This window comes from Oryctolagus cuniculus, chromosome 2 (genome assembly GCF_964237555.1).
Source record: "Oryctolagus cuniculus chromosome 2, mOryCun1.1, whole genome shotgun sequence".
NCBI classification, from domain to species: Eukaryota; Metazoa; Chordata; class Mammalia; order Lagomorpha; family Leporidae; genus Oryctolagus; species Oryctolagus cuniculus.
This window is the reverse complement of record NC_091433.1, coordinates 49,791,105-49,815,354: the sequence shown is the minus strand read 5'-3', so window position 1 is coordinate 49,815,354 and position 24,250 is coordinate 49,791,105. Positions and strand designations below refer to the sequence as shown.

The 24,250-nt window shown below is 37.7% G+C and overlaps 1 protein-coding gene across 1 annotated transcript in view; it reads left to right on the top strand.

Annotated features, from left to right (window-relative positions):
- The window catches only part of ADAM7 (ADAM metallopeptidase domain 7), a 54,027-nt gene that overhangs the window by 6,859 nt on the left and 22,918 nt on the right, over window positions 1–24,250 (top strand). The window contains exons 4-11 of the mRNA XM_051832130.2: window positions 8,725–8,803; window positions 10,342–10,418; window positions 11,399–11,588; window positions 13,903–13,956; window positions 17,826–17,897; window positions 19,548–19,717; window positions 20,730–20,814; window positions 23,445–23,575. Coding sequence (XP_051688090.2) covers window positions 8,725–8,803; window positions 10,342–10,418; window positions 11,399–11,588; window positions 13,903–13,956; window positions 17,826–17,897; window positions 19,548–19,717; window positions 20,730–20,814; window positions 23,445–23,575 — 858 coding nt within the window. The remainder of the gene's footprint in view (window positions 1–8,724; window positions 8,804–10,341; window positions 10,419–11,398; window positions 11,589–13,902; window positions 13,957–17,825; window positions 17,898–19,547; window positions 19,718–20,729; window positions 20,815–23,444; window positions 23,576–24,250) is intronic.

The following is a 24,250-nucleotide window of genomic DNA, read 5'->3' as shown; positions in this document are numbered from 1 at the left end:
TGGGGTGGAGCAAAACTTCACTGTTATTTTAATTTGCATTTCCCTGATAAATAGTAATCCTGAGCATTTTTTCATGTGTCTGTTTACCATCTGAATTTCCCTTTTGAAAAATGCCTGTTCAAGTCCTTTGCCTATTTCTTAACTGGATTGTTTGTTCTGCTGTTGTTGAATTTCTTGAGCTCTGTATAGATTCTGGATATTAACCTTTTATAAGTTCCATAATTTGCAAATATTTTCTCTCATCTTTTTGTTGTCTCTCAGTTTGCTATTTCTTTTGCAGAGCAGAAGCTACTGAGCTTGATGTAATCCCATTTGTCAATTTTGGCTTTGATTGCCTGAATGTCTAGGGTCTTTTTCAAGAAGTCTTTGCCTATGCCAATGTCTTGCAGAGTTTCCTCAATGTCCTCCTCCAGTAATTTGATGGTATCTGGTCAGAGATTTAGGTTCTTGATCCATTTTGAGTGGATTTTTGTATAAGGTATAAGGTAGGCATCTTGTTTCATACTTCTGTATGTGGAGATTCAATTTTCCCAGCACCATTTAATGGAGACTGTCCTTTCTCTAGGGACTTATTTTAGCTCTATTGTCAAAGTTTAGCTAGTCGTAGATGTGTGGTTTGACTTCTGGGATTTCTATTCTGTTCCATCTGTTCTTACAGTTTGTTAATATGTATCACATTTATTGATTTGCATATCTTAAACCATATCTGCAAACCAGGAATAAATCTCATTTTGTCCAGGTGAATAATCTTTATGATGTGATATTGGATTTGATAAGCTAGTATTTTGTTGAAGTTTTTTTGCATCAATATTCATCAGTGATACTGGTCTGTAGATCTTTTTCATTGTATCTTTTTCTTGTTTTGGATTTAAGATGATGCTGGGCTCATGGAATGAGCTTGGGGGCTTTCCTCCATTTCAGTTGCTTTGAATAGTTTGAGAAGAGGATTTAGTTTTTCTTTAAAAGTTTGGTAGAAAATTAGCAGTGGAGTCATCTGATCCTCAGGTTTTCATTGAGGGGAGGATCTTTATAACTGATTGAATCACCATCTTGATATTGATCTGTTTAGGTGTTCTGTGTTTTCATGACTCAATTTTGGTATATTGTATGTATGAGAATCTATCCGTTTCTTCTAGATTTTCCAATTTGTTTGCATATTTCTGTTGTAGTAATTCCTGATGATTCTTTTTATCTCTGTGGTATCTGTTCCATTTCCTTTTGTATCTCTGATCTTATTGATTTGGGTCTTTTCCCTCTTTTTTTGGTTAGTTGGGCAAGTGGTCTACCAATATTTTTTTTTTTTTATTTTTCAATGAACAAGGTTTTCTTTTTTCTTTTCACTGATCATTTGCCCTGTGTGCTTGGTTTCAATTTTGTTTCCCTCTAAACATTGCTTTTCTGTATCCTATAAGTTTTGATATTTTATATTGGCATATTTTCATTCATTTCCTGGAATATTCTATTTCCCTCTTGTTTTCTTATATGACCCATTGTTCATTTTAGGAGCATGTTGTTCAGTCTCTATGTGTTTGTATATTTTCTAGAGATCCTTAAATTGTTAGTTTCTAGCTTCACTCCATTGTGATGAGAAAAGATACATGGTATCTTTTTTAAATTTTTAAAAAATTGTTGAGACTTACTGTAGCCTAGAATATGGTGTGTCCTGGAGAAAGTTCCATGCACTGATGAAAAGAACATGTATTCTTCAACTGTGTGATGAAATGTTCTATAGATATAAGTTAGATCCACTTGGCCCATAGTGTAGAAGAGCTCTGTTGCGTCTTTGCTGATTTTCTGTCTAGTTGATCTGTCTATTGATGAAAGTGGGATGTTAAAATCCTCATTACTATTGTATTGGAGTCTGTCTCCACTTGGATCTACTAAAAATTGTTTTAAATAGTGAGGTACTCTAGCATTGGGTGCATATATATTTATTATAATCACACCTTCCTGTTGAATTGATCTCCTAATCATTACATAGTCTCCTTGTCTCTCTTAACAGTTTTTGTGTTAAAGTCTATTGTCTGATATTAGGATGTCTACACCTGCTCATTTTTGCTTTCTGTGTGCATGGAATATCTTTTCCATTTTCACTTTTAGTCTTGTGTATCTTTGTTGGAGAGATGTGTTTCTTGTAGACAGCAGATAGATGAGTTTTGTTTTTTAATCCATTCAGCCAGTCTATCTTTTAATTGGAGAATTTAGGCCATTTACATTCAGAGTTACTTTTGGTAAGTAATGATGCTGCCGTTTTTCCATAAATGTCACTATTTTTTACTTTGAATTTCCTTTGTAGTCTTAATAGATTTTCTGCCTTCACATTATTTCATAATGATGACTATGTTTTTGTGTATCACACATCATTAAATATCATTTGTAAGTCTGGATGACTGGTAACAAGTTACTTCAATTTCTGTTTGTTATAAAGGGTCTTAATTTCACCTTCAATCCTAACTGAGAGCATTTCTGGATACAGTAATTTGGGCTGACAGTTTGTTTATTTTAAAACTTGGACTGTATCTCTCCATTCTCTCCAAGCCTGTTGTTTCTGATTGGAAACCAGCTGTCAGTCTCATTGGAGATCCTCTGAAGGTAATCTGGTGTTTCTTTAATGCATATTTCAGAATCTTTTCTTTTTATTTCCTGTTCAAAGTTTGACTACAATGTATCATGGTGAAGATCTTTTCTGGTCACATCTATTAGGAGTTCTATGTGCTGCTTCTATTTTTCTGTCCCTGTCTTTCTCCAAATTAGGGAATGTTTCTGTTATTATTTCACTGAATAGGCCCTTTATTCCATTCTGTCTTTCCACCTTTTCAGGAACTCCTACAATCCACATGTTGTGTCATTTGATAGTATCCTATTATTTGCAAACAGCTTTTTTTAAAATTTTCCTGATTTCTTTTTTTGTTATCTTTTTTTTCTTTTTTTTTTTGGACAGGCAGAGTGGACAGAGAGAGAGACAGAGAGAAAGGTCTTCCTTTGCCGTTGGTTCACCTTCCAATGGCCGCCGCAGCTTGCACGCTGCGGCCGGCGCACCACGCTGATCCGAAGGCAGGAGCCAGGTACTTATCCTGGTCTCCCATGGGGTGCAGGGCCCAAGGACTTGGGCCATCCTCCACTGCACTCCCTGGCCACAGCAGAGAGCTAGCCTGGAAGAGGGGCAACCAGAAGAGAAGGTTTTCAGAGCCAGCAGCCTCTTGCTGCACTGCCTTGGCAGTTTGAGTCCCAGAGCCTTGTGATATGTTGAGAGGATTGGGGCACCTCACCATTCTACATGGGTTCCCAGCCCCTGTCAACCCTCCCAACCAAAGTCAGTGGGGAATGCAGATTTTCCTCTCTGGTAAAATCCTGTGGTCACATGTGTGCACAAGAACTGTTGCAGCATCTACTGGTATCAAGATGGCACCTTTGTGGGGTTGTGGGGAGAAACGAACATGCTTTCTTTTTCTGGATTAGGTAGGTATCCTGCCCTATGCTTGGGCTCCGGGCCATATTCAGTGTCCATGTAGTCTGCAAGGTAATCCCTCAAGTGCTATCTCCAGTAGCAGGATTTGCTGCAGTCTGCTCTAACCTCGGTCTCAGATGCTGGCATTTCCTCTAACTTCTAGCTGCAGGAGTTGTTCGTGGTGTCCCTGCTCACTGCTCCATATATGCACCACACATGCTGTTCCATGGTGTCCCTCTTTCTTCTGTAGAATTTCCACTGCAAACTCCTCTCCAGCTCTCTCCTGGAAATGCACTTCCTCTGCTTTTCTTCTGCTATTTTCTGCTGGTCATGCAGCACATCTTTTCTCTGTTCATCCATATTGGAAATCTTGTTGTGCCTATTGAAGAGTAAAAATTATGTTATTGGGCCGGCTCCGTGGCTCACTTGGTTAATCCTCTGCCTGTAGTACTGGCATCCCATATGGGTGCCAGGTTCTAGTCCTAGTTGCTCCTCTTCCAGTCCAGCTCTCTGCTGTGGCCTGGGAAGGCAGTAGAGGATGGCCCAAGTGTTTGGGCACCTGCACCCACATGGGAAACCAGGAAGAAGCACCTGGCTCCTGGCTTCAGATCGGTGCAGCACCTGCCTTGGTGGCCATTTGGGGAGTGAACCAGTAGAAGGAAGACTTTTCTCTCTGTCTCACTGTCTATGACTCTACCTGTCAAAGAAAAGAAAAACTGTTATTTTTGGTTGGTGGATCAGGCCATGCTGCCACGTAGGATGCCTACATCCCATATTGGAGTGCTTGGGGTTGATTCTCCTAAGCCCCACTTTGATTCAGCTTTCTGTTAATGCACCTGAGAAATGGCAGATGATGAATCAGTTGCTTGAGTTCCTGCCACCCAGGTGGGAGACCAGGATGGTGTTCCTGGTTCCTGGCTTTGTCCTGGCCCAGTCCTGCTGTTGCAGGCTTTGGGGGAGTTAATCAGCTGATGCAAAATCTTTCTCTCTGGGTCACTCTGCCTTTCAAATAAATAAATATTTAAAATTGTTCATTATTTCAAAGAAATTTTAGTTCCTCTTTTTTACCCCTATATTATTTGCTTTCTAGGACCTAAGAAAAATTGGCAACCTTTAAGTCATTATATTTCACATTGTTTACTTTTAAGTCTTCACAGTTTTAGATTTTCATTTTGCTCTATTATCATCTTGAATTTCTGTGTGTATTCAAATGTGTGTGTGTATGCATGTGTATGTGTGTAATTTGCTGGAAAAGTGAAGGTTTTTTTCATACTTATAACCAATTACAGCAGTCCATTTTGTTGAATTCTCTTTTCTGTATCAAATGATTCTTTGATAAGTTGGAGAAAATCAAATGATTATTTATCGGATCTATATTCTATCTTATTCATCTGTTTATTCAATTCTTAGCCCATAACTGCTCTGTCTTCATTACTGCAGCTTTATACATTGCCTTGTAACCACTGTGTGTAACTTTTCCCATTTTCTTCTATGGTAGATTACTTTAAATTATAGGTAATTTACATTTCTGTATAAAAGTTAGAATCACCGGGGCTGGCACTATGGCGTAGTGGGTAAAGCTGCTGCCTGCAGTGCTGGCATCCCATATGGGCGTCAGTTCGTTTCCCGGCTGCTCCACTTCCAGTCCAGCTCTCTACTATGGCTTGAGAAGGCAGTACAAAATGGCCCAAGTCCTATGGCCCCTGCACCCATGGGAAACTGGGAAGAAGTTCCTGGCTCCTGGCTTCGGATCAGCACAGCTCTGGCCGTTGCCGCCATCTGGGGAGTGAACCAGCGGATGGAAGACCTCTCTCTCTCTCTCTCTCTGCCTCTGCCTCTGCCTCTCTGTAACTCTGCCTTTCAAATAAGTAAATATATCTTTAAAAAAATTAGTTAGAATCACCTTGTCAGTACTAGAAAATAGACTGCTGGAACATTGATTGGGATTTTATTAAATCTGTAGATCAATTTGGAGAGATCTGATATCTCAATGAGTATTTAAGTTAGAGATTTAATATGTATTTGTCTTTGAATTCTTCAATAGTATTCTATGATTTACAATGAAGAGCTCTCAGAAGACTTTTGTTACTTGTATATTTTGTTGTTACCTAATATTTTTAATAATGCTTTTAAAATTTTATGTATTTGTTTTTATTTTAAAGGTAGAGTGACAGAAAGAGGCAGAAATCTACCACCTACTAGTTCACTCTCCAAATGCCCACAACAGACAGGGCTAAACCTAACTGAAGCCAGGATCCAGTAACTCTATCCTTGTCTCTCACATAAATGGCAAGAGCCCAAGTACTTAGACCATCTTCTGCTGCCTTTTCAGGCACATTAGCAAGAAGCTGGATTGGAAGCAGAGCAACTGGGACTAGAACTGGCACTCCTAAAAGCAATGCCAGTGTTGTAAATGGCAGCTCCACCTACTACACCACAATGCCAGGCCTTCTGTATCAATTTCAAACTATAATGTTTATTTAAACTAATTAACAACGGTTAATATTTACATTTATATAATTTTATATAAAATGTTATGATTATACAAGTTTGCATATATCTGCTACTTCCTTATGCTGTTATATTTATTATATTTTTCAATTATTTCAATTTGCTTTTATAATATTTCCATTTCTTTTTTGATATTTCATGTCTTGAGTTCAAACATATTTTCTTTCACATAGTTAAGCATAGTTTTAATAGTTGTTTTAAAATCCTCATCTGTACTTTCAACCTCTGGACAAGCCTCTGGTAGTTCTATACTAGTTGTCTTTTTTTCTTGACAATAGCTCAAATTTGCATATTTCATCATAAGAAGTAAAATTTGGATTATGTCTTGAACAATTTGAATGTTATGTGGAAGAAACCGGTTTCTGTTATATCTGTACTTTTACTTAATTAGACAGTTACTTTGTTGAACTCCAAGTACACCTGTCATTGGGTGGCTCTCCTATTTCAGTTCAGTTATTTTATTCTTAGAAGAACTACTTTTATTCTGTCCCTCATATACATGGTTCAGGGATAATTGAGAATTTGAGACTGAGTTTGTTTACATAACTGAGGATTTTTCCATCCTTGTCTGTTCTTTAAGCATTCAAAAGTCGCAGAAATGAACAGGTGTTTGTTCATGTTTGTGTGCTTTTTTATTTTTTTGATGAGCGTGAAGCAGGATGTCTGCCTTCTGTTGTCTTTCAGATTTTGCATGTTTAGCATCCAGGTTGGGGCCAGGCTTGATATATGCTGGGGAAGTCAGGTGCTCACTGGTTATTCTAGGAATTGTGCAGCTGGGGGTTGTTACTTACCTCATTTGGGAGACAGCATAGCTGAGACAGGACTTTCCTCTCAGGAGTAAAATGGAGTTACTTGGAAGTTGGAGCTGTTTTTGAGCTTATACAAAAAAATTCAAACAGTAGATTCCATGTGTGTGTGTCCAACCAATAGTGCTTAAGATATCAAGGAAAATATCTGTAGACTTTTTTTCTTGTCATTATTACTAAACAGCAAAATATGATAATTATTCATAAACTATCTTATATTTGGTATTATAAATCTAGAGATGACTTAAAGTGTAGGACTGAATATGCATAGGTTATATGCAAATATTGTATCATTTTATATATAATAGTTGTGAATATCTGCAGATTTGGGTATCCATGGGGGAGAGGGAGCCACGTACTCAATATCCCCTGGATACTGGGGATGACTGACTTTATATGCATTTTCTTATCTATTTACTCATTTTTGGAGAAAACATTTAAATTCACTCTCAATAGTTTTCAAGTGCAAAATACACGTTTGTTGTAATCACCACATTGTACAATAGATCTCTCAAACATAATTCCTCCCATCTAGCTGAAATGGCACTTTTAGTCTATATTAAATTTATGGCTTATTGATTTTAGATAATTTATAATGGACATATGATCATTTTTCATCATATTACATATTTCACTACTGAAACAAAATGTTTAATTGGAGGGAAAAAGCTAATGTCTGGCTGCTATCCTGATTAGTCTTTCTTTGAATGGATCATACCAACAACATAAATACATATAAATGTGTTGCAGTGATATAACATGTATTTAATCTCAGATTTAATACTAGACTGTCATATTATGTATCAAAATACTATGGGATTCTATCTGATATAGTATTTTATACAGTTTCTTGACATGTTTATATTGTTATATATTTTAAAAAATTCTAGAATTTCCACTTGGAGAAAAGTGGAACAAACTTCTCCCCATCCTTGTGACTAAATACAAAGAGACATTCTACATATAGAGATTACACACACACACACAATAAAAGAAGGCTGAAGAACAGAGAGAAAGTAGACCAGCTAAAGACATTGATACCTAAGGAATGACTGCTGAATAAGAAGAATTCACTCTTTATTTTCACTAGCACTTGGAATGTGCCACTGTACAAAAAAATGGACAGTCTGAAGGGAAAAGACACAGTTTGGTGATGGAGTAGCCTGGCTTCTCTCCTACTTTATCAAAGTGTTATTTATAGAATATCTTGAACTCATGGCAGTTATACTGTGGAAACCCAAAAAGCTCAGTTGTTGCATTTCAGAAGCCTTAACTTGTACGACTAATGTTTCTGTCGTGTGTTTCAAATGTCTATTTTTCAAGGTAAAGTAAAACAATTTACTTTTGTGTTCTTGGGTTCTATTGTGATATCCATCTCCAGAGGCTAATAACATGATGCTGGCTGCCTGCTGTTTAATGCACAGGAAAGTGTAGACATTGGGTGACTTGAGTGAAAACTCAAAAAGGCATCCCTCTTCTTGCACAGAGAAAGGACTACAAAATATTATGTGGAAAGAGTAGCATTGATGGTTATCTCTATGGTGGGATTTGGAATAACTTCCTCTGAGCTGTTTTGTTTCAGAAATTTACAATATATATATACATATATGCATAGCTTTTAGGTTATTATATAGTGAAATATATCATGTCACACATTTATATATAATTTTTATATTCAAATGCCTACTTAGATATCATTTTCTCTGAGTCCTTTTAAAAAATGTTGATTTTCTTAAAATTGTCAGAATCTTTACCTGGCTTATCTACAGCCTTTATAAAACCAGAAATTTAGGTAGAAGGCTTTTCATATGAGTGGATTTGATGCTGATTTTTTTTTTAATCAGGAGAGAACTTGCTGAGATTTGAGAACAGCCTGGAGACTTTTTTATCACATGGTGTTTTCATCTGCTAGATTTTTAGAATGAATAAATCACTCTACCTTTCTGCTCTGTTTTTCAGGGAGTTCCTAGCCTCAAATTATAGTGAAACACACTACACCACAAAAGGAGAAGCATTCATGAGGCAGGTTCAGATCAAGGTATCTTAGTATCTTCTTAAGTCTCTTCTCTGAAATTGTTTCCTAATGTGATTTTGAGTTCTAGCTCAACAAACCACTCCAAAGCACGATAATAGAAATAAGTCCTGAAGTGAATTCTCTAGAATGTTTATAGAAAAGAAATTATGACACTTTGAGCTCTGAAGGAAGCTGATCACTGACAAAGAAGCAAATTAGTGAATGGCAATGTATCCTTGTTTACTAAACTGATTTCCATAGAACCAATATGTTAAGTCTGGAAGAAGGTGAAGGACCCTAAAGAAGTATAAAGGCACTCTGATGACATTGCAATCAAAATGGGTAAAATCTGAAGAAAAGAAACAACTTTGAAAATATCCATCAAATTGGCTTCATGTGATTCCTATCCCTTGCCCAGTATTGCACCAATACTGATGTCTCTCTTACCTTTTGCAAATGAAGCTTTTTTCAGTTACCATTGAAGATACTCTGGTGGGTACTTAAAATAACAATACACTTGCAAAAACCAATTTCCTCTTTTGAAACAACTGTCAAATTCTATGAGATCTAACTCATCATACAATCTTGAAAAGTAAGACAGGAGGAAAATTGGTAGCACTCTTTGATGTAGGGGGTGGTTATTAGCCTGTGAGGATGTAAGTTCCCTGGAAGGCCATAGAAAGTGTCACCCATAGGCAGAAGTTGAACGTATAGAACTGATGGGAAGAATGATTATTTGAGGGCCAGCACTGTGGCTCACTTGGCTAATCCTCCGCCTGTGGCGTAGGCACCTGGGTTCTAGTCCCGGTTGGGGTGCCGGATTCTGTCCCAGTTGCTCCTCTTCCAGTCCAGCTCTCTGCTGTGGCCCAGGGAGTGCAGTGGAGGATGGCCCAGGTCCTTGGCCCTGTACCCACATGGGAGACCAGGAAGAAGCACCTGGCTCCTGGCTTCAGATTGGTGCAGCGCGCCGGCCCTAGAACCAACGGAAAAGGAAGATCTTTCTCTCTCCCTCTCTCTCTCTCTCGAACTCTACCTGTCAAAAAAAAAAAAAAAAAAAAAAAAAAAGAATGATTATTTGATGAGATTACTTAGGGGCAAAAACACCAGATCAGGAGCAATGAAGACATGAACTTGATTGAATCAGGGGAACTTGTTTGAGCGTGATATCTAATTGGGGGAATCATCAAATTGACTTCATTTATTAGGCAATTAATAATAATTGTAACTATTAGCAGAGGACAGTTAATGGATTTTAGAATGGATTCAAGAGGTAATATTTCTAAGGAAAAAGGCAGATTTCTGAAACTGATATTACGTAAGAGATTATTACATTTTTGAAAGATTACTCATATAATTTTATATAAATTAGTAAATATACAAATAAGGAAAAGTTCTCTACAGCAAGCTCTACTATGTCCAAATGAAAGCATGTATGAATGAATGCGTGAACAAGTATGACTGTATCTTGTCCGAATGAAATACTAAGATTTTGAATAGAAAACATTTAGATATTAATATATCAATAGCTTTCTTACATTAACAGATTACTTTTTCTATTTTAGGAGCACTGTTTTTACCAAGGATCCATCATACATGAACTTGATTCTGATGCCAGTATCAGCACATGTAATGGCCTGAGGTAATACAGACTATTTTCTTTTTCCTTTTGCATTTTCTTATGAATACTCAAAGATATCCACTTATTTCCTTTTACCAATTCTGCTAAGTAAAATGATGAATGAGAAAGAGCCATTATATGTTCTCATCAGGAATATCGCTGTAGCCTCTGATTTGTACTCATGTTTGACAAAACAATGTCTAATGCACAGCCCTAAGCAAGACAAGTTTTTTGCAGCATACAGTCAAGAGATTCACGGTTGGATGATACCTGAAAGTCATCTACCCTTTCCTCACATTATGGATCAGAATACTGAAATCAGAGATTTACTCCTAAACATTCAATCTTGAGTGACAGAACAGAGTCCAAAATCCAGGTCTTTTGAGTGTTAAGTCTGTGAATTCCCATCACACTAATACGCTTCAATAATTGAGGCTGTTTCCAGTCTCTACAAAGTAAGAAGTCAGAGTAAAACCTATCATTCTGTAGAGATATTGAGCTCAAGGACAAAGGAGGGCAATGCAGAGAAGGTAAAGCGTAAAAGAATGAGATACTTTATCTCCACTTATGTGGGTTTAATTCAGTAGCTGCTAGTATTTGCTAGGATGGGAACTCCTTTAATGACAAAATTACCATATAGGGTTATTGGGGCTTCCATATATTTAATCTAAAAGTAATAGATAATGGACATAGAAATTTATAAAACTTTGCAGAAACTGAAATTTGGCAGTGGTCCACAACCAAGGTGGTAATAACTACTATACCTATCTCCAGAGCAGAGATTAGACTGGTAAACTTCTGAAAATCCAGGAAAGTTGATTCTTAGAGAAATTTATTAATTAACCAAAGGTCATGTCTTACCTAGTATGTTTAGCACCCCAAACACCAAGCTACAAGCTCAGGAGGTATTGGTCTTGTGGTTTCCCTTTTTAGAAAAGATGAAGTAAACAAGATGGGATGAAATAATTATTCAATATTTATTGTATTCCTAATTGTTCCAGAGGATTCTTCAGAGTACATGACCAAAGATACCTCATCGAACCTGTGAAATACTCAGATGAGGGGGAACATTTGGTGTTCAAATATAACCCAAGTGTGCTGTATTCAACCAATTATTCTTGTGCAGAGCTCAATTCTACTGCAAAAAATCATCTAAAGAATACCAGCTCTAAGGAAGACTCTCAAAAAGAAGTGAGTACTCCAGTAACTAAGTTTTCTGTTCACTACTGACTACTTGATCCCAGGAGAGAATGTGTGTTTCAATAACAACATCAAGTGCACTATCTTAGCTCTTCTGTAAGTTCAAAGTGGTGAACTTCTTTTCTGACATCCTCTTGCTAGTAGCTTCATCCTGTGCATTTGTGACTTTCTGATCTTGAGCTCAGCTTCCTGATCACAGTTATGGGTCCCATAATTTTCATTACTATGATCAACTTATGGATTTATTTCTCTATAGGGAAGTGCAAAGACTTCCATACCTAGCCATATTGAGTTAAAACTGTCAGTAATTTTTAATGGAGCATCTCGAACTAGGTAAAACCTGTCTTTTACAGCAAGATTATCCCCATGATGAATCTGTGAGTCTATAGTGGAGGAAACCGGGAGGTATGGTGTGTTCTCATCACCTTAAAGGCAAACAAAACAGCTGATTATTTGCTTATCTAATTTTACCTGTGTTGGTTAAAAAAGTGAGCAGAACCTGTTCACAGCCCATTCAGTTTGCTCTGGTGTATAGCTGTAAATTTGTCCTGGATTTTTGATTCTTGAATCCTCTTAATTCACCCTATATAGCAACATTATTTTATGTCTATAAAAATTTTATTGCTATGATTAAATAAAGATTCTTCACTCCAAACTAAATATTATGTTAAATAAAGGTTTCAAGTACTTGCAAAAAAAAAAAAAAAAAGAAGTGAGTACTCTATTTTTTAAAATGGTTTATTTATTTATTTTAAAGACAGATTTACAGAGAGGCAGAGATAGAGAGAGAGGTCTTCCATCTGCTGGTTCACTCCACAGATGGTCGCAATGGCTGAAGCTGCGCCCATCTGAAGCAGGAGCCAGGAGCCTCCTCTGGATCTCCTACACTGGTGCAGGGGTCCCAGGGCTTATACCATCTTCTACTGCTTTCCCAGGCCATAGAAGAAAGCTGGATCAGAAGTGGAGCAGCTGGCACTTGAACCAGCACTCATATGGGATGCTGGCACTGCAGGTGGGCTTTAGCCATTATGCCACAATGCTGGCCCTTGAGTACTCTATTTTTAAAATCATCTTTAATATAAGAAAAACATCTTTTATTTCCTTTGCAATCCTGAGGAAGAGAGAATCTATTCAGCTATTGAAAGGTATGAGCTACTCTGAAATCTTAAAATCAAGTGGTCTGAAATCTTAAACTCAAGCTCTTGTACTTTTTATCTATGTACAAAGTATTCACACACTACAGTAAATCTTAGTTCTATCAATTTCAAGAGAGGAGGGAGTCTTCAACCCCACCTGTAGATTGGCAACTTTAGGAATGTAGGTGACTGTAAAGAATGACATTTGCAATGTAATGAAATGTATCCTAGACAATTGTCTTTCCTTGCCTTCCTTGTCATTTTGGATTGGGGGCAGAGGGAGGGGTTTGATGACAAAACAAACTTTACCTTTCATCAGGCCAACTGTTCTGGTGGTTGTGGAAAATTAAGAGAAATAAATTCCATTTCAGGTGGAAGGTTGCTTGAAGTCCTCTGTGTTAAAGCTTTTCTATGCAACTAGTTCATATTCCTTGAAGTCCCTACTAGTTGTTAGATTGTAAGCTATATGATTGTTTATCTGCTTTGCTTGTTTGTGATATAAACAGTATAAAACATACCAGATGTCTAACATGTATATTGACTGAATTACTTATTTATTAAATTATTCAGTCTACAAGAGCAGGACTTAGTCAAATCTTGGAAAGATAGGCCTCGGGTTTATCCTTAGAGAATACTCATATGCCTCTGTATTTGCACTGAAAGTAGGCAACTTAGCAGGATTCATGATATTTATGCTTTATAAAAAGATCTATGATTATCAATATTTATTTGTTCCCTGGAATTGAGATGATGGCAAATTAGGAGGCTGGTTGAGTAGAAAGAATGCAGTCAATCCTGGTAGTCCTGCTGTGGCTGTAGGGTGTATATGGGTGTTTTTACTTACTTAGGAAGCCTTTACGGTGTAAATTAAAAAAAAAATTAATGTTAAGAACTTGACTTATGATTGTAACTATGATTTGAACTGAAATACTGAAGAAGGGAAGAATTATCAAGTATTGTATATTTAAGATTGTAAAATATGTTTAGGGACAGATTTTTAATAATATAGTTGGTCTTAGATAAATTTATAATAAAATTAGATATTTATCAGAAAATTAGATAAATAATTATAGTAACATTTCTTACCTTGAAAATGTTAGCTTTTTTCAACTTAAAATGTTGATGAAAAATGTTGATCATGCTTCATTGAATTTTCCATAAATTTACAGAACAACCACAAAGAAAAGTATATTGAACTGTTCATTGTTGCTGATGACACCATGGTAAGTTTTCAGATGACATTTTTCTCTTGCATTTTATAAAGCTACAGTTGTACTTCTTGTATAGTAAGAAATGTTTTCTCATCAGAGTTCAATTCTGGATTGAAAATGGTTAAGTACCTTGTTGTAATGCCTGCATTTCATATCTGAGTGCCTACATTTTGATTTTCATTTCTGATTAATGATCCCAGCCTCTAACCAATGCAGATCCTTGAAGTCAGTGTTAATGCTCAAGTAATTGTATTCTTGCCACCCAAACGGGAGATCTGGATTGAGTTCCTAGCTCCCAATTCAACCTGTCCCAGCCTTGACTGTTGCAGGCATTTAGGGAGTAAACCTACAGATGGGAGTGCTCTATGTCTCTCATCCTTTCTCCCTCTCAGTGAAGAAACAAACAGGTAATTCCAGAAAAGCAATCCAAGATAATACTGAAGGCAACTCTTGATGTTATTTCAGAAATAAAGGAATGATAAGTCAATCAGATATCATTGCAGAAAAATTGCAGAATATCAAAGATGAAGAAAAAACTCCTTAAAAATCAACTGGAACAAAGGGATATGTTGCCGATTATTAGTGAATAAATGAGTCACTAACAGATTAAAGAAGTAATACCTTACTACCAGAAATACACAAAATAACCTAACGACATGGTACTAAAAAAAGAACACCAAAATAACAGGTTTAAGAGGAAACACAATTTTTTAAGCTTTTCTCTATCAAAAAAATTTGATCTGTAAAAGTAGAAAAAGAGAAAATTCCTCACATACTTTATAAATTATTATACTAGCGGTGGTTGTCACTCATGCCACTGCCCTGTCTAGTGGCTGGGTTGATAGTCTGGTGTAGGATGGCCTCAGCCACATGTCTGGTCTGTGGTACTGAGTTTCTGTTGATCTTGGGTCTTTATCAGGCTGTCCTGCACTTCCTCACATCATAGCTAGGCACTAAAACTTTAAGAAAGAGGCCAGGCTCTGCTGTGCAAGGCATCTTCCATCTTCTCCCTATATGTTTACAACTATCTGATTTGCCTAGGGAAGTCATATAATCAAACCTAGAATCAATGTTGGGAGAAACTTAGACATGGGTGAAGATATCTGGTGGAGTGATTCTCTGAGAGTCATGACTGTAACAATCCACACTACTGATAGCAAATCCAGATAATAGGCTTATGAGAAGATAAAATTATAGGCACATTCCACTTACAAACACAACTGCAATGTCCTAAAAGTATTTGCAAGCACAGTCCATCACATATCCAAAAAAGTTTTCTTAGAAATGCAATTTTATCTCAGTAAATATTGCTTTATTTTGACATTGATGTTTTTTAAAAACCATTATCTATCAAGTATCTCAAATATATAATATATATAATATATAAGTATATATTTATATATGTAGCATGGATGACTGTGAAAATACACACACACACACACACACACACACACATATATATATAGTAAAATGCTCAGCATGTAAGAAGTAGAAGAATTACATGATACTTATGATTTCCTATTCTGTATGGACATTAAATTTAGTAATAAAATATTTGAAGTTTTTTCACCAAAATTGGGAAAATAAACAGATTTTTATTCAACATTGCTACTGGTAATTCTAGCTGATAAATAAGAAAAAAGTAAAATCTATATTGATTTAAGAAAACATTTTACACATTAAAAACAACCATCAAAAATTTAATGAATTAGTTCTAGACACTAAATTATTAAATTAGCATATTCTCAAGAACATTAACATGTTGCTGACAATGATAAAACTTTCTGTAAGATTTATATTTTTATTTGAAAGGCAGATCACAGAGAGTGAGGGAGAGATAGGGATATCTTCCAATCACTGGTTTACTCTTCAAATTGCTGCAATGTCCAGGGCTGAGTCAAGCCAAAGCCAAGAGCCGGAAGTCCATTCTTGTCTCCCACATGGACGGTAGGGGTCAACAGGCTGAGCCATTCTCTCCACCGTCCCAGGATCATTGGCACAGCACTGGATGGGAAATGGAATAGTCAAGATTTGAACCACTGCAGACATGGATGTCAGCATCACTGGTGGTGGGCTAACCTGCCGTACCATATTGCTAGCCCTGAAAACTTTGTTCTTAATAATATCTTTATTTAATTGAAAATGAATCTTGATATGAATGGAAGGGGAGAGGGAGAGCAGGAGAGGGGAGGGTTGCAGGTGGGAGGGAAATTATGGGGGGGGGAAGCCATTGTAATCCATAAGCTGTACTTTGGAAATTTATATTCATTAAATAAAAGTTTAAAAAAAATCTTTATTGGTAAATACTAATAACAGTTTTTAAAAATATTAAATCTCTCGAATTAGGGAAGTTTTGCTTGATGAGATTTCAGATAGATGAGACTAACTTTGTATGCATAGCTCTAATACATTCTGCTTTAATATTCTTGAAATATTTAAGTAATATCTTTAGAGCAGTCTTCATGACAAATTATTCACTCTCATCTGACAAAGAGTATCCAATATGTTAGATTCTGAATATTAAACATATATTTGTTTATATAAAGTAATATATAAAAATAAACATTAAGATAAAATAGTATTTATAAATAAATATATGTAACTGTAACATACATTTTGGTACTTCAGAAGTTCATGGAAAAGTAGAAATAAAAGATAAATTCACTTTGGTATAAAAAACACTTTGAAATCCATGCCTAGTGTTTTCATAATATGCATTTTCTATGAATAGTTTGAAGAACCCATTCTCACACACCCAAACATATACACATACACATACACATATTCAGGGAAAGGTAGAAAGAGCATGCCAGTCAGAGAATAGAAAGACCAAGGGTATCTTTTGGAAAAATGCTGAGGAATTTATGTATGTTGAAGCAATGTGAGGAGTTTGAAACAGGGCAGGGAGGTAAGGATATGGATGTAAGTACCAGCACTGAAGCCAGCAAGTTGAAAGGGAAGAACGGAACACAACTGTCTGATGGCCCTTGAGAACACCAACAATTTTGTAAACGTTTGGCAACACAAGTGGGAAGTTCACACCTACACATCCCTGCCCCACACCCTGCTGGCTACAAATCACTGTTTGATAAAGTGTCATTCCCTCTGATCCCTTAGATACTGTCAGAATCCTTTTGATTATATATCCCATAATTTGTGAGCACCATGAGCACAGGACAGCTGTGTAAGTACCTGTTTTGTGTAGTATAATGGGCGCTCAAACTTCAACAAGTGCTGTTTCATTAACATGATAAACTACAGAACACTAACCAACTGGTTTAATAAAATTCATGCAATAGAATGTGAAAAGAGGACAAAGTAAAAAGAAAATCTTAAAGTAGTAGTAATCAAAGGACATCTCTAGAGACTGTAGTAGCTAGAAACTTTTTTTTTTTTTTTTTTGGATAAGATAGCTATGTAGTTGCTCAGTTTTTAGGTGATTTATTGTTCCAATGCTTTGATTTTTTTTCCTTATAATTTCTCATAATAAAAAAAAAAATTGTGTTGGGTCTGGCGCCTTGGCTCACTTGGTTAAACCTCCACCTGTGGCGCCGGCATCCCATATGGGCGCCGGATTCTAGTCCCGGTTGCTCCTCTTCCAGTCTAGCTCTCTGCTGTGGCTCATGAGGGCAGTGGAGGATGGCCCAGGTGCTTGGGCCCTGCACTTGCATGGGAGACCAGGAAGAAACTCCTGGCTCCTGGCTTTGGATTGGCGCAGTGCCAGCTATAGTGGCCATTTGGGGGGTGAACCAATGGAAAGAAGACCTTTGTCTATGACTCTACCTGCCAAATAAATAAAAAAAGAAAAGAAAAAAGATTGTGTTGAATTCTTATTAAGTGGTTATTACTAATTAATATTGATACAATGTTTTTATTTCCAGTACCGTAGGAACAGTCATCCTCACGACAAACTAAGGCACCGGATTTGGGGAATGGTGAATTTTGTCAACTTGGTAAGGTTCGACATAGTTTGAATCAAGCTGAAAAAAAAAAAATACAAAGAAGCTGTTAGGGTAGTTCTCTTCTGGACTGTTGTAGTAGTCACCCTAATACTGAGGCATTCAAACACAAAAAATAACCTAGTAGACTAATTAGTAAAAATCAGAGCAAAAAACCAGAGCTCCAAGTTTTTGTTTTCTAAGAAAATACAGTGATATTTAAATGAGTTTCTGATCACAAACTTTATGAAGCCACATACAAAGTGTTGGAAAACCAACCACATACAAACCAAATCCCACTACTATAAATGTCACTACTCCACAGTTTTGCATTTTTTAAAAGGCTTTCAAGTTATAAATTATTGCCAATGGTTTGACACAAAAATCAGAGTAACTATTTAAGCAAAATCTATTATAATTTAGAAATATTCATCATTTTAATGGTCTACAAACTTTAAATTGTGAACTGTATACATTTTTATTTGCTGACTCCTATGATTTCTGGATCTAAGATAACAAGGCCACATAAGAAGACATTGTAAGGAACGGGCTCTCTAGTTCAGTGGTTATTCATATATCATTTATAAGACATTTGCTGTGTCTGCAGTTTTGTGCTATTATGAATACAACTGCTTTAAATATGTGTGCACAGTTGTGTGGACATAAAATTGCATTTGTTTTATAAATAGGATATAGGAATACTGTATCATGAAGAAAATGAATGCTTTATTCTTTACCTGGTCCTCACAAATGTTGACATACTTTATTTTTTTAAAGATTTTTTTATTTATTTATTTGAGAGCTAGAGTTACAGACAGTGCTGATCCAGCTCCCTGCAGTGGGCCTGAGAAAGCAGTGGTAGATATTGTGAGTACTTGGTCCCCTTCACCCATGTGGAGACTGGGAAGAAGCCCCAGGCTCCTGGCTTTGGCTTGACTCAGCCCTAGCTGTTGAAGACATTTGAGGAGTGAACCATCAGTTAGAGGATCTTTCTCTCTGTCTCTCTTCATCTCTCTGTAACTCTGCCTTTCTGCCTTTCTTTTTTTTTTTTTTTTTTTTTTTTACAGGTAGAGTTATAGACAGAGAGAGAGAGACAGAGAGAAAGATCTTCCTTTTCCGTTGGTTCACTCCCCTGATGGCCGCTACAGCTGGCACTGCGCCGATCCAAAGACAAGAGCCAGGTTCTCCTGGTCTCCCATGCGGGTGCAGGGCCCAAGCACCTGGGCCATCCTCCACTGCCCTCCCGGGCCACAGCAGAGAGCTGGACTGGAAGAGGAGCAACCGGGACTAGAACCCAGTGCCCATAACTCTGCCTTTCAAATAAAAAAAATAAATTTTTAAAAGATATATAGAAGCATGTTTCTCATAGTTATGAAATGACTCTTTGCAATTATATTTTTTTCCATTTTGACCCAATATTTATTATCCTTTTATAATATTTTTTTGTTTTTAAAACTAATTCTGATTAGTATTTTAACAATAACTCAAAAGCATGTAAAATAAAAATCAGCCTACTTTCTCTATGAACACTCAGCAGCTCTGGCCCTCATCTACCTATCCAAGTTGAGTAGAAGGAATGGAGGGCTTGGGCAGCACAGGGAACCTGCAGATCCTTTTCTGTGGGGGTGGCTTGACACTGTGAAAAATGACTTCTTCTTCAAACAGATTTATAAAACCTTGAAGATCCATGTGACATTGGTTGGCCTTGAAATATGGACAAAAGGAGATAAAATAGAACCGGATTCAAATATAAGAACCACCTTATTACGTTTTTCAGCTTGGCAAGAAACAACCCTTAAAAAAAGGAAGAATTTTGATCATGGTATATTACTCAGGTATGTGACCACGCTTGTTCCCTGCATGGCTTAACTGGATATTTAAAAAGAAAACAAATGACAGCAACAGAATCTTTTTTTTAAAAAATGTATTTATTTGAAATATGAGTTACAAAGAGAGTGAGAGAGCAAGAGATCCATCTTGCATCACCTGGTTCACTGCCTACATGGCCGTAACAGCAAGCATTGGGCCAGACTGAAGCTTCATCCAGGTCTCCCATGTCAGTGGCAAGGGCACAGACACTTGTTTCATCATTTGCTGCTTTTCCCAGCCCCTGAGATTTTTTTATTATTTATTTGAAAGGCAGAGTTACATAGAGGGAGATAAAAGTTTCTATCTCTTCCTCTTCCTACTTATCTGCTGTTTCACTCCCAAAATGACTACAAAGATTGAGGCTGGGCCAGGCCAAAGCCAAGAACCGGGAGCTTCTTCTCACATCAGTACTGGAGCTCAGTACTTGGGCCATCTGCTGCTGCTTTCACAGGCACACTGACAGGGAGCTGGACCAGAAGTGGAGCAGCCAGGACTCGAGCCAGTGTCCCTATGGGATGCCAGCATCACAGATGGCGGCTTTACCTGCTACACCACAATGCCTGCTCCACTTTAAAGTCTTAAAAGTTGATCATACAATTAAGTCCATTCACTGCATTGCATTTTTCCTCTGAATGCTTGTAATTTAACTAGCCTGCTTATTTTTTTTTAAGTGCTCCTATCCAGAGCTGAGTGCAGAATAGACTAGAGTCAAGTAAAATGGGACTCTAATCTTATTTTTTGCTTTTGACAATTTCAATTTAAGATTGCATTGGTTTGTTCAGTGTCTCTAGTATATCAGAAGTTTAAAATAAGCTCAATAGCACTAATTTCTTCCTTGATTCCAGGACTCCATAAACAAAAAGCTACTTCCAGATGCCAAGGAATTAGCATGGTTGTAGGTAGTTCACTGTACTTTGATCTCTGTGTTAGTAAAACTAGTAACTTAGATTAAAGAGTGTGTTTGTATCTTGCTTATAGTGGGAAGTGGCTCTACACTAATGCCCAAGGAATTTCTTATCCAAAGGGTATGTGCCTGCCCTATTCTTCCTCCAGTGTAATTAAGGTAGGTTGTATTTTATCCATTTATTTATTTGTTATATTACAAACTTGAAAAGTTTGATTTAAATTTCCATAATGGTACATGCTGCATTGAAACAGACACATGTATATTTTGTCATGTATTCCCACATAGACATGTCATGACAACACATACATTTCTTTTATCGAATGAGAAAATAAACGTTTTCAAAAAACCATAGATGACTAATGAAGGTAAGCCAGTGCTTTCCAGAGTTTAAAAAAAATCGGTTACAGATCAAAATACAAGTAGCAAGTTCTCTTATTTAATAAATGTATTTATTGGGGCCTGCACTGTGGCAAAGTAGACTAAACCTCTGCCTGCAGCACCAGCTTCCCACACAGGTGTCGGTTCATGTCCTGGGTTCTCCTCTTACAACCCAGCTCCCTTACTCCTAGATGGGAGACCCAGAAGAAGCTCCCAGCTTTGGATCGGCCCAGTTCTGACTGTTGCGGCCATTTGGGGAGTGAATCAGTGGATGGAAGACCTTTCTCTCCGTCTCTCCCTCTCTTTGTAACTCTACCTCCCAAATAAATAAATAAAATCTTTTTTTAAAAAAAGTTATTTTTTTTCATTTTTCATTCATTACTGTAAGGACAGTAATGAACATAAAACTTGATAGCTTATTAAGTAAATGACGATAATTGTTCTTGTGCTGACAAAAAGAAGTACGTAAAATACTTAATATATCAAATCAAGACAGGCTTCTAATTCATTTTAAGAAAGAATAAATCTATGAACTGTTGAATCCCCTTATTTAACCCCTTCCAAGTCATTAAATTTCTGTTAAATGCTGTCCAAGTAATCCTGAGAAATTACTGAAAACCTGATGGTTCGTATTTGTTTCCTAGTTGTGACTATGCCCAGTTCACTTTTAAGACCACAAACTTAGAAGCTAGTACTTACTGAAATGACTACATAATTATTTTATAGAAATTATTATGCCATTTGTTTTGCCTGCACTTTTAAAAGATTTATTTATTTATTGGAAAGAGTTACAGAAAAGGAGAGAAAAAGAGAGATCTTCCATCCACTGGTCCAATCCCCAGGTGGCAGCAATGGCCAGGGCTGGGCTATGCTGAAGCCCGGAGCTTCATCTGGACCTCCTATGTGAGTGGCAGGAGCCCAAACATGTGAACCATCTTCTAATGTTTTCTCAGGCCATTATCAGGGTGTGGGATTGGGAGTAGAACAGCTAAGACAAAAACTGATGCCCATGTGGGATGCTGACATCACAGGTGGTGTTTAGCCCACCACGCCACAACACCAGCCCCTGCCTATGGTGTTTTAGTAACCTAAAAACTGAATTTAGTACAACAGAAGCAATCTAATATGATACAGGCTGCCACTACTTCACTTATAGTACTATAACAGGTCCATGACACATTTTAAACTTCATATAAATTGTGTAGAGTAACAAAATTAAGAGGCTTTTTTTATTACTATATAGCAACATAGTATCCTACTCTTTTTTGGAAATTTTTAGACATGTAGAGATAAAAACATGAAATCTAACTGTGCACCAAGATAACAACCGCCAGCGCCACAGCTCACTAGGCTAATCCTCTGCCTTGTGGCGCCGGCACACCGGGTTCTAGGCCCAGTGGGGTGCCAGATTCTGTCCCGGTTGCCCCTCTTCCAGGCCAGCTCTCTGCTGTGGCCAGGGAGTGCAGTAGAGGATGGCCCAAGTACTTGGGCCCTGCACCCCATGGGAGACCAGGAGAAGCACCTGGCTCCTGCCTTCGGATCAGCGCAATGTGCCGGCCGCAAAGCCAGATCCCCTATGGACACTGGTTTGAGACCCAGCTGCTCCATTTCTGACCCAGTTCCTTACTAATGTGCCTGGGAGAGTAGTGGAAGATGGTTCAAGTGCTTGGGCTCCTGGCCTCAGACTGGCCCAGCTCTGGCCATTTTGGGAGTGAATAAGCGAATGAAAGACCAACCTCTCTGTCTCTCCCTCTCTCTGTAAACTCTGTCTTTCAAATAAATAAATCTTTTTTTTTAAATAAATCTGTAGAATCCAACAATGATTATTACTACACCTTAAAAAAGTATGTCAGGCCAGCGCCGCGGCTCACTAGGCTAATCCTCCGCCTTGCGGCGCCGGCACACCAGGTTCAAGTCCCGGTCGGGGCGCCGGATTCTGTCCCTGTTGCCCCTCTTCCAGGCCAGCTCTCTGCTGTGGCCAGGGAGTGCAGTGGAGGATGGCCCAAGTACTTGGGCCCTGCACCCCATGGGAGACCAGGAGAAGTACCTGGCTCCTGCCATCGGATCAGCGCGGTGCGCCGGCCGCAGCGTGCCGGCCACGGTGGCCATTGGAGGGTGAACCAACGGCAAAGGAAGACCTTTCTCTCTGTCTCTCTCTCTCACTGTCTACTCTGCCTGTCAAAAAAAAATTAAAAAAGTATTTCAAAATTGTGGAGCTTTAAGTATTTAAAATGTCATTTTGCTGACTTCACTATATAATTTAAACACTGACATGTCGAGGAGGGAGGTAATTTAGATGATCTCTCAAATGGATACTAATTAACTATTTTGAGCAATAGTTAAAAAACTACCTACTAGAGTATGCTCTCTTTTTTAGAAATTTCTAACATGCATTTTATTTTAACCAGGATCTCTTACCTGACCTGAATATAGTTGCAAACAGGATGGCACATCAGTTGGGGCATAATCTTGGGATGGACCATGATGCATTTCCGTGTACCTGCCCATTGGGAAAATGTGTGATGGATAGTAGTGGAAGGTGAGGCTCATATAGAGAATACATCTAAGTATTATATGAGTGGATTTTGGTTAAACTTCATTATTGTAGGAATATAATGTTATCCAGCATAATTCCCTGGAAGGTCTGCTACAAAACCTGGTAGAGAAAGGAGTTTTTCTTATGAGGCCAAATCTTAACAACTGTTATATGTGTCCCTTTGCAGTGATATAGTGAAAGAATTTTTTAAAGATTTCTTTAAGATCTATTTAATTTATTTAAAATCTATTTATTTGAATGAGTAACAGGGTGGGGGAGGGAAGGGAGCGAGAAGGAGAGAAACTTCCATTTGCTGGTTCACTCCCCAAGTGGTTGCAATGGCCACGGCTGAGCCAGGACAAAGTCGGGAGCCAAGAGCTTCATCCACATCCCCACATGGGTGGCAGGGACCCACACAATTGGGCCATTTTTCACTGTTTTTCTCAGGCCATTAGGGAGCTGGATCAGAAATAGAGTAGCTAGGACATGAACTGGAACTGATACAGGATGCAGGTATTGCAGACACTGGCTTTACCTGCTAGCCACAATACTGGCCCCAGTAAGACAAATTCTAAAACTCCAATTGGGTAATTGCAAAAGTACACAACAATCCATTAGTGTTAATCTCCACCAAGGTGCTTCCAAAAGGAATAGACTGTATGCCTTGTGTGTCATCTT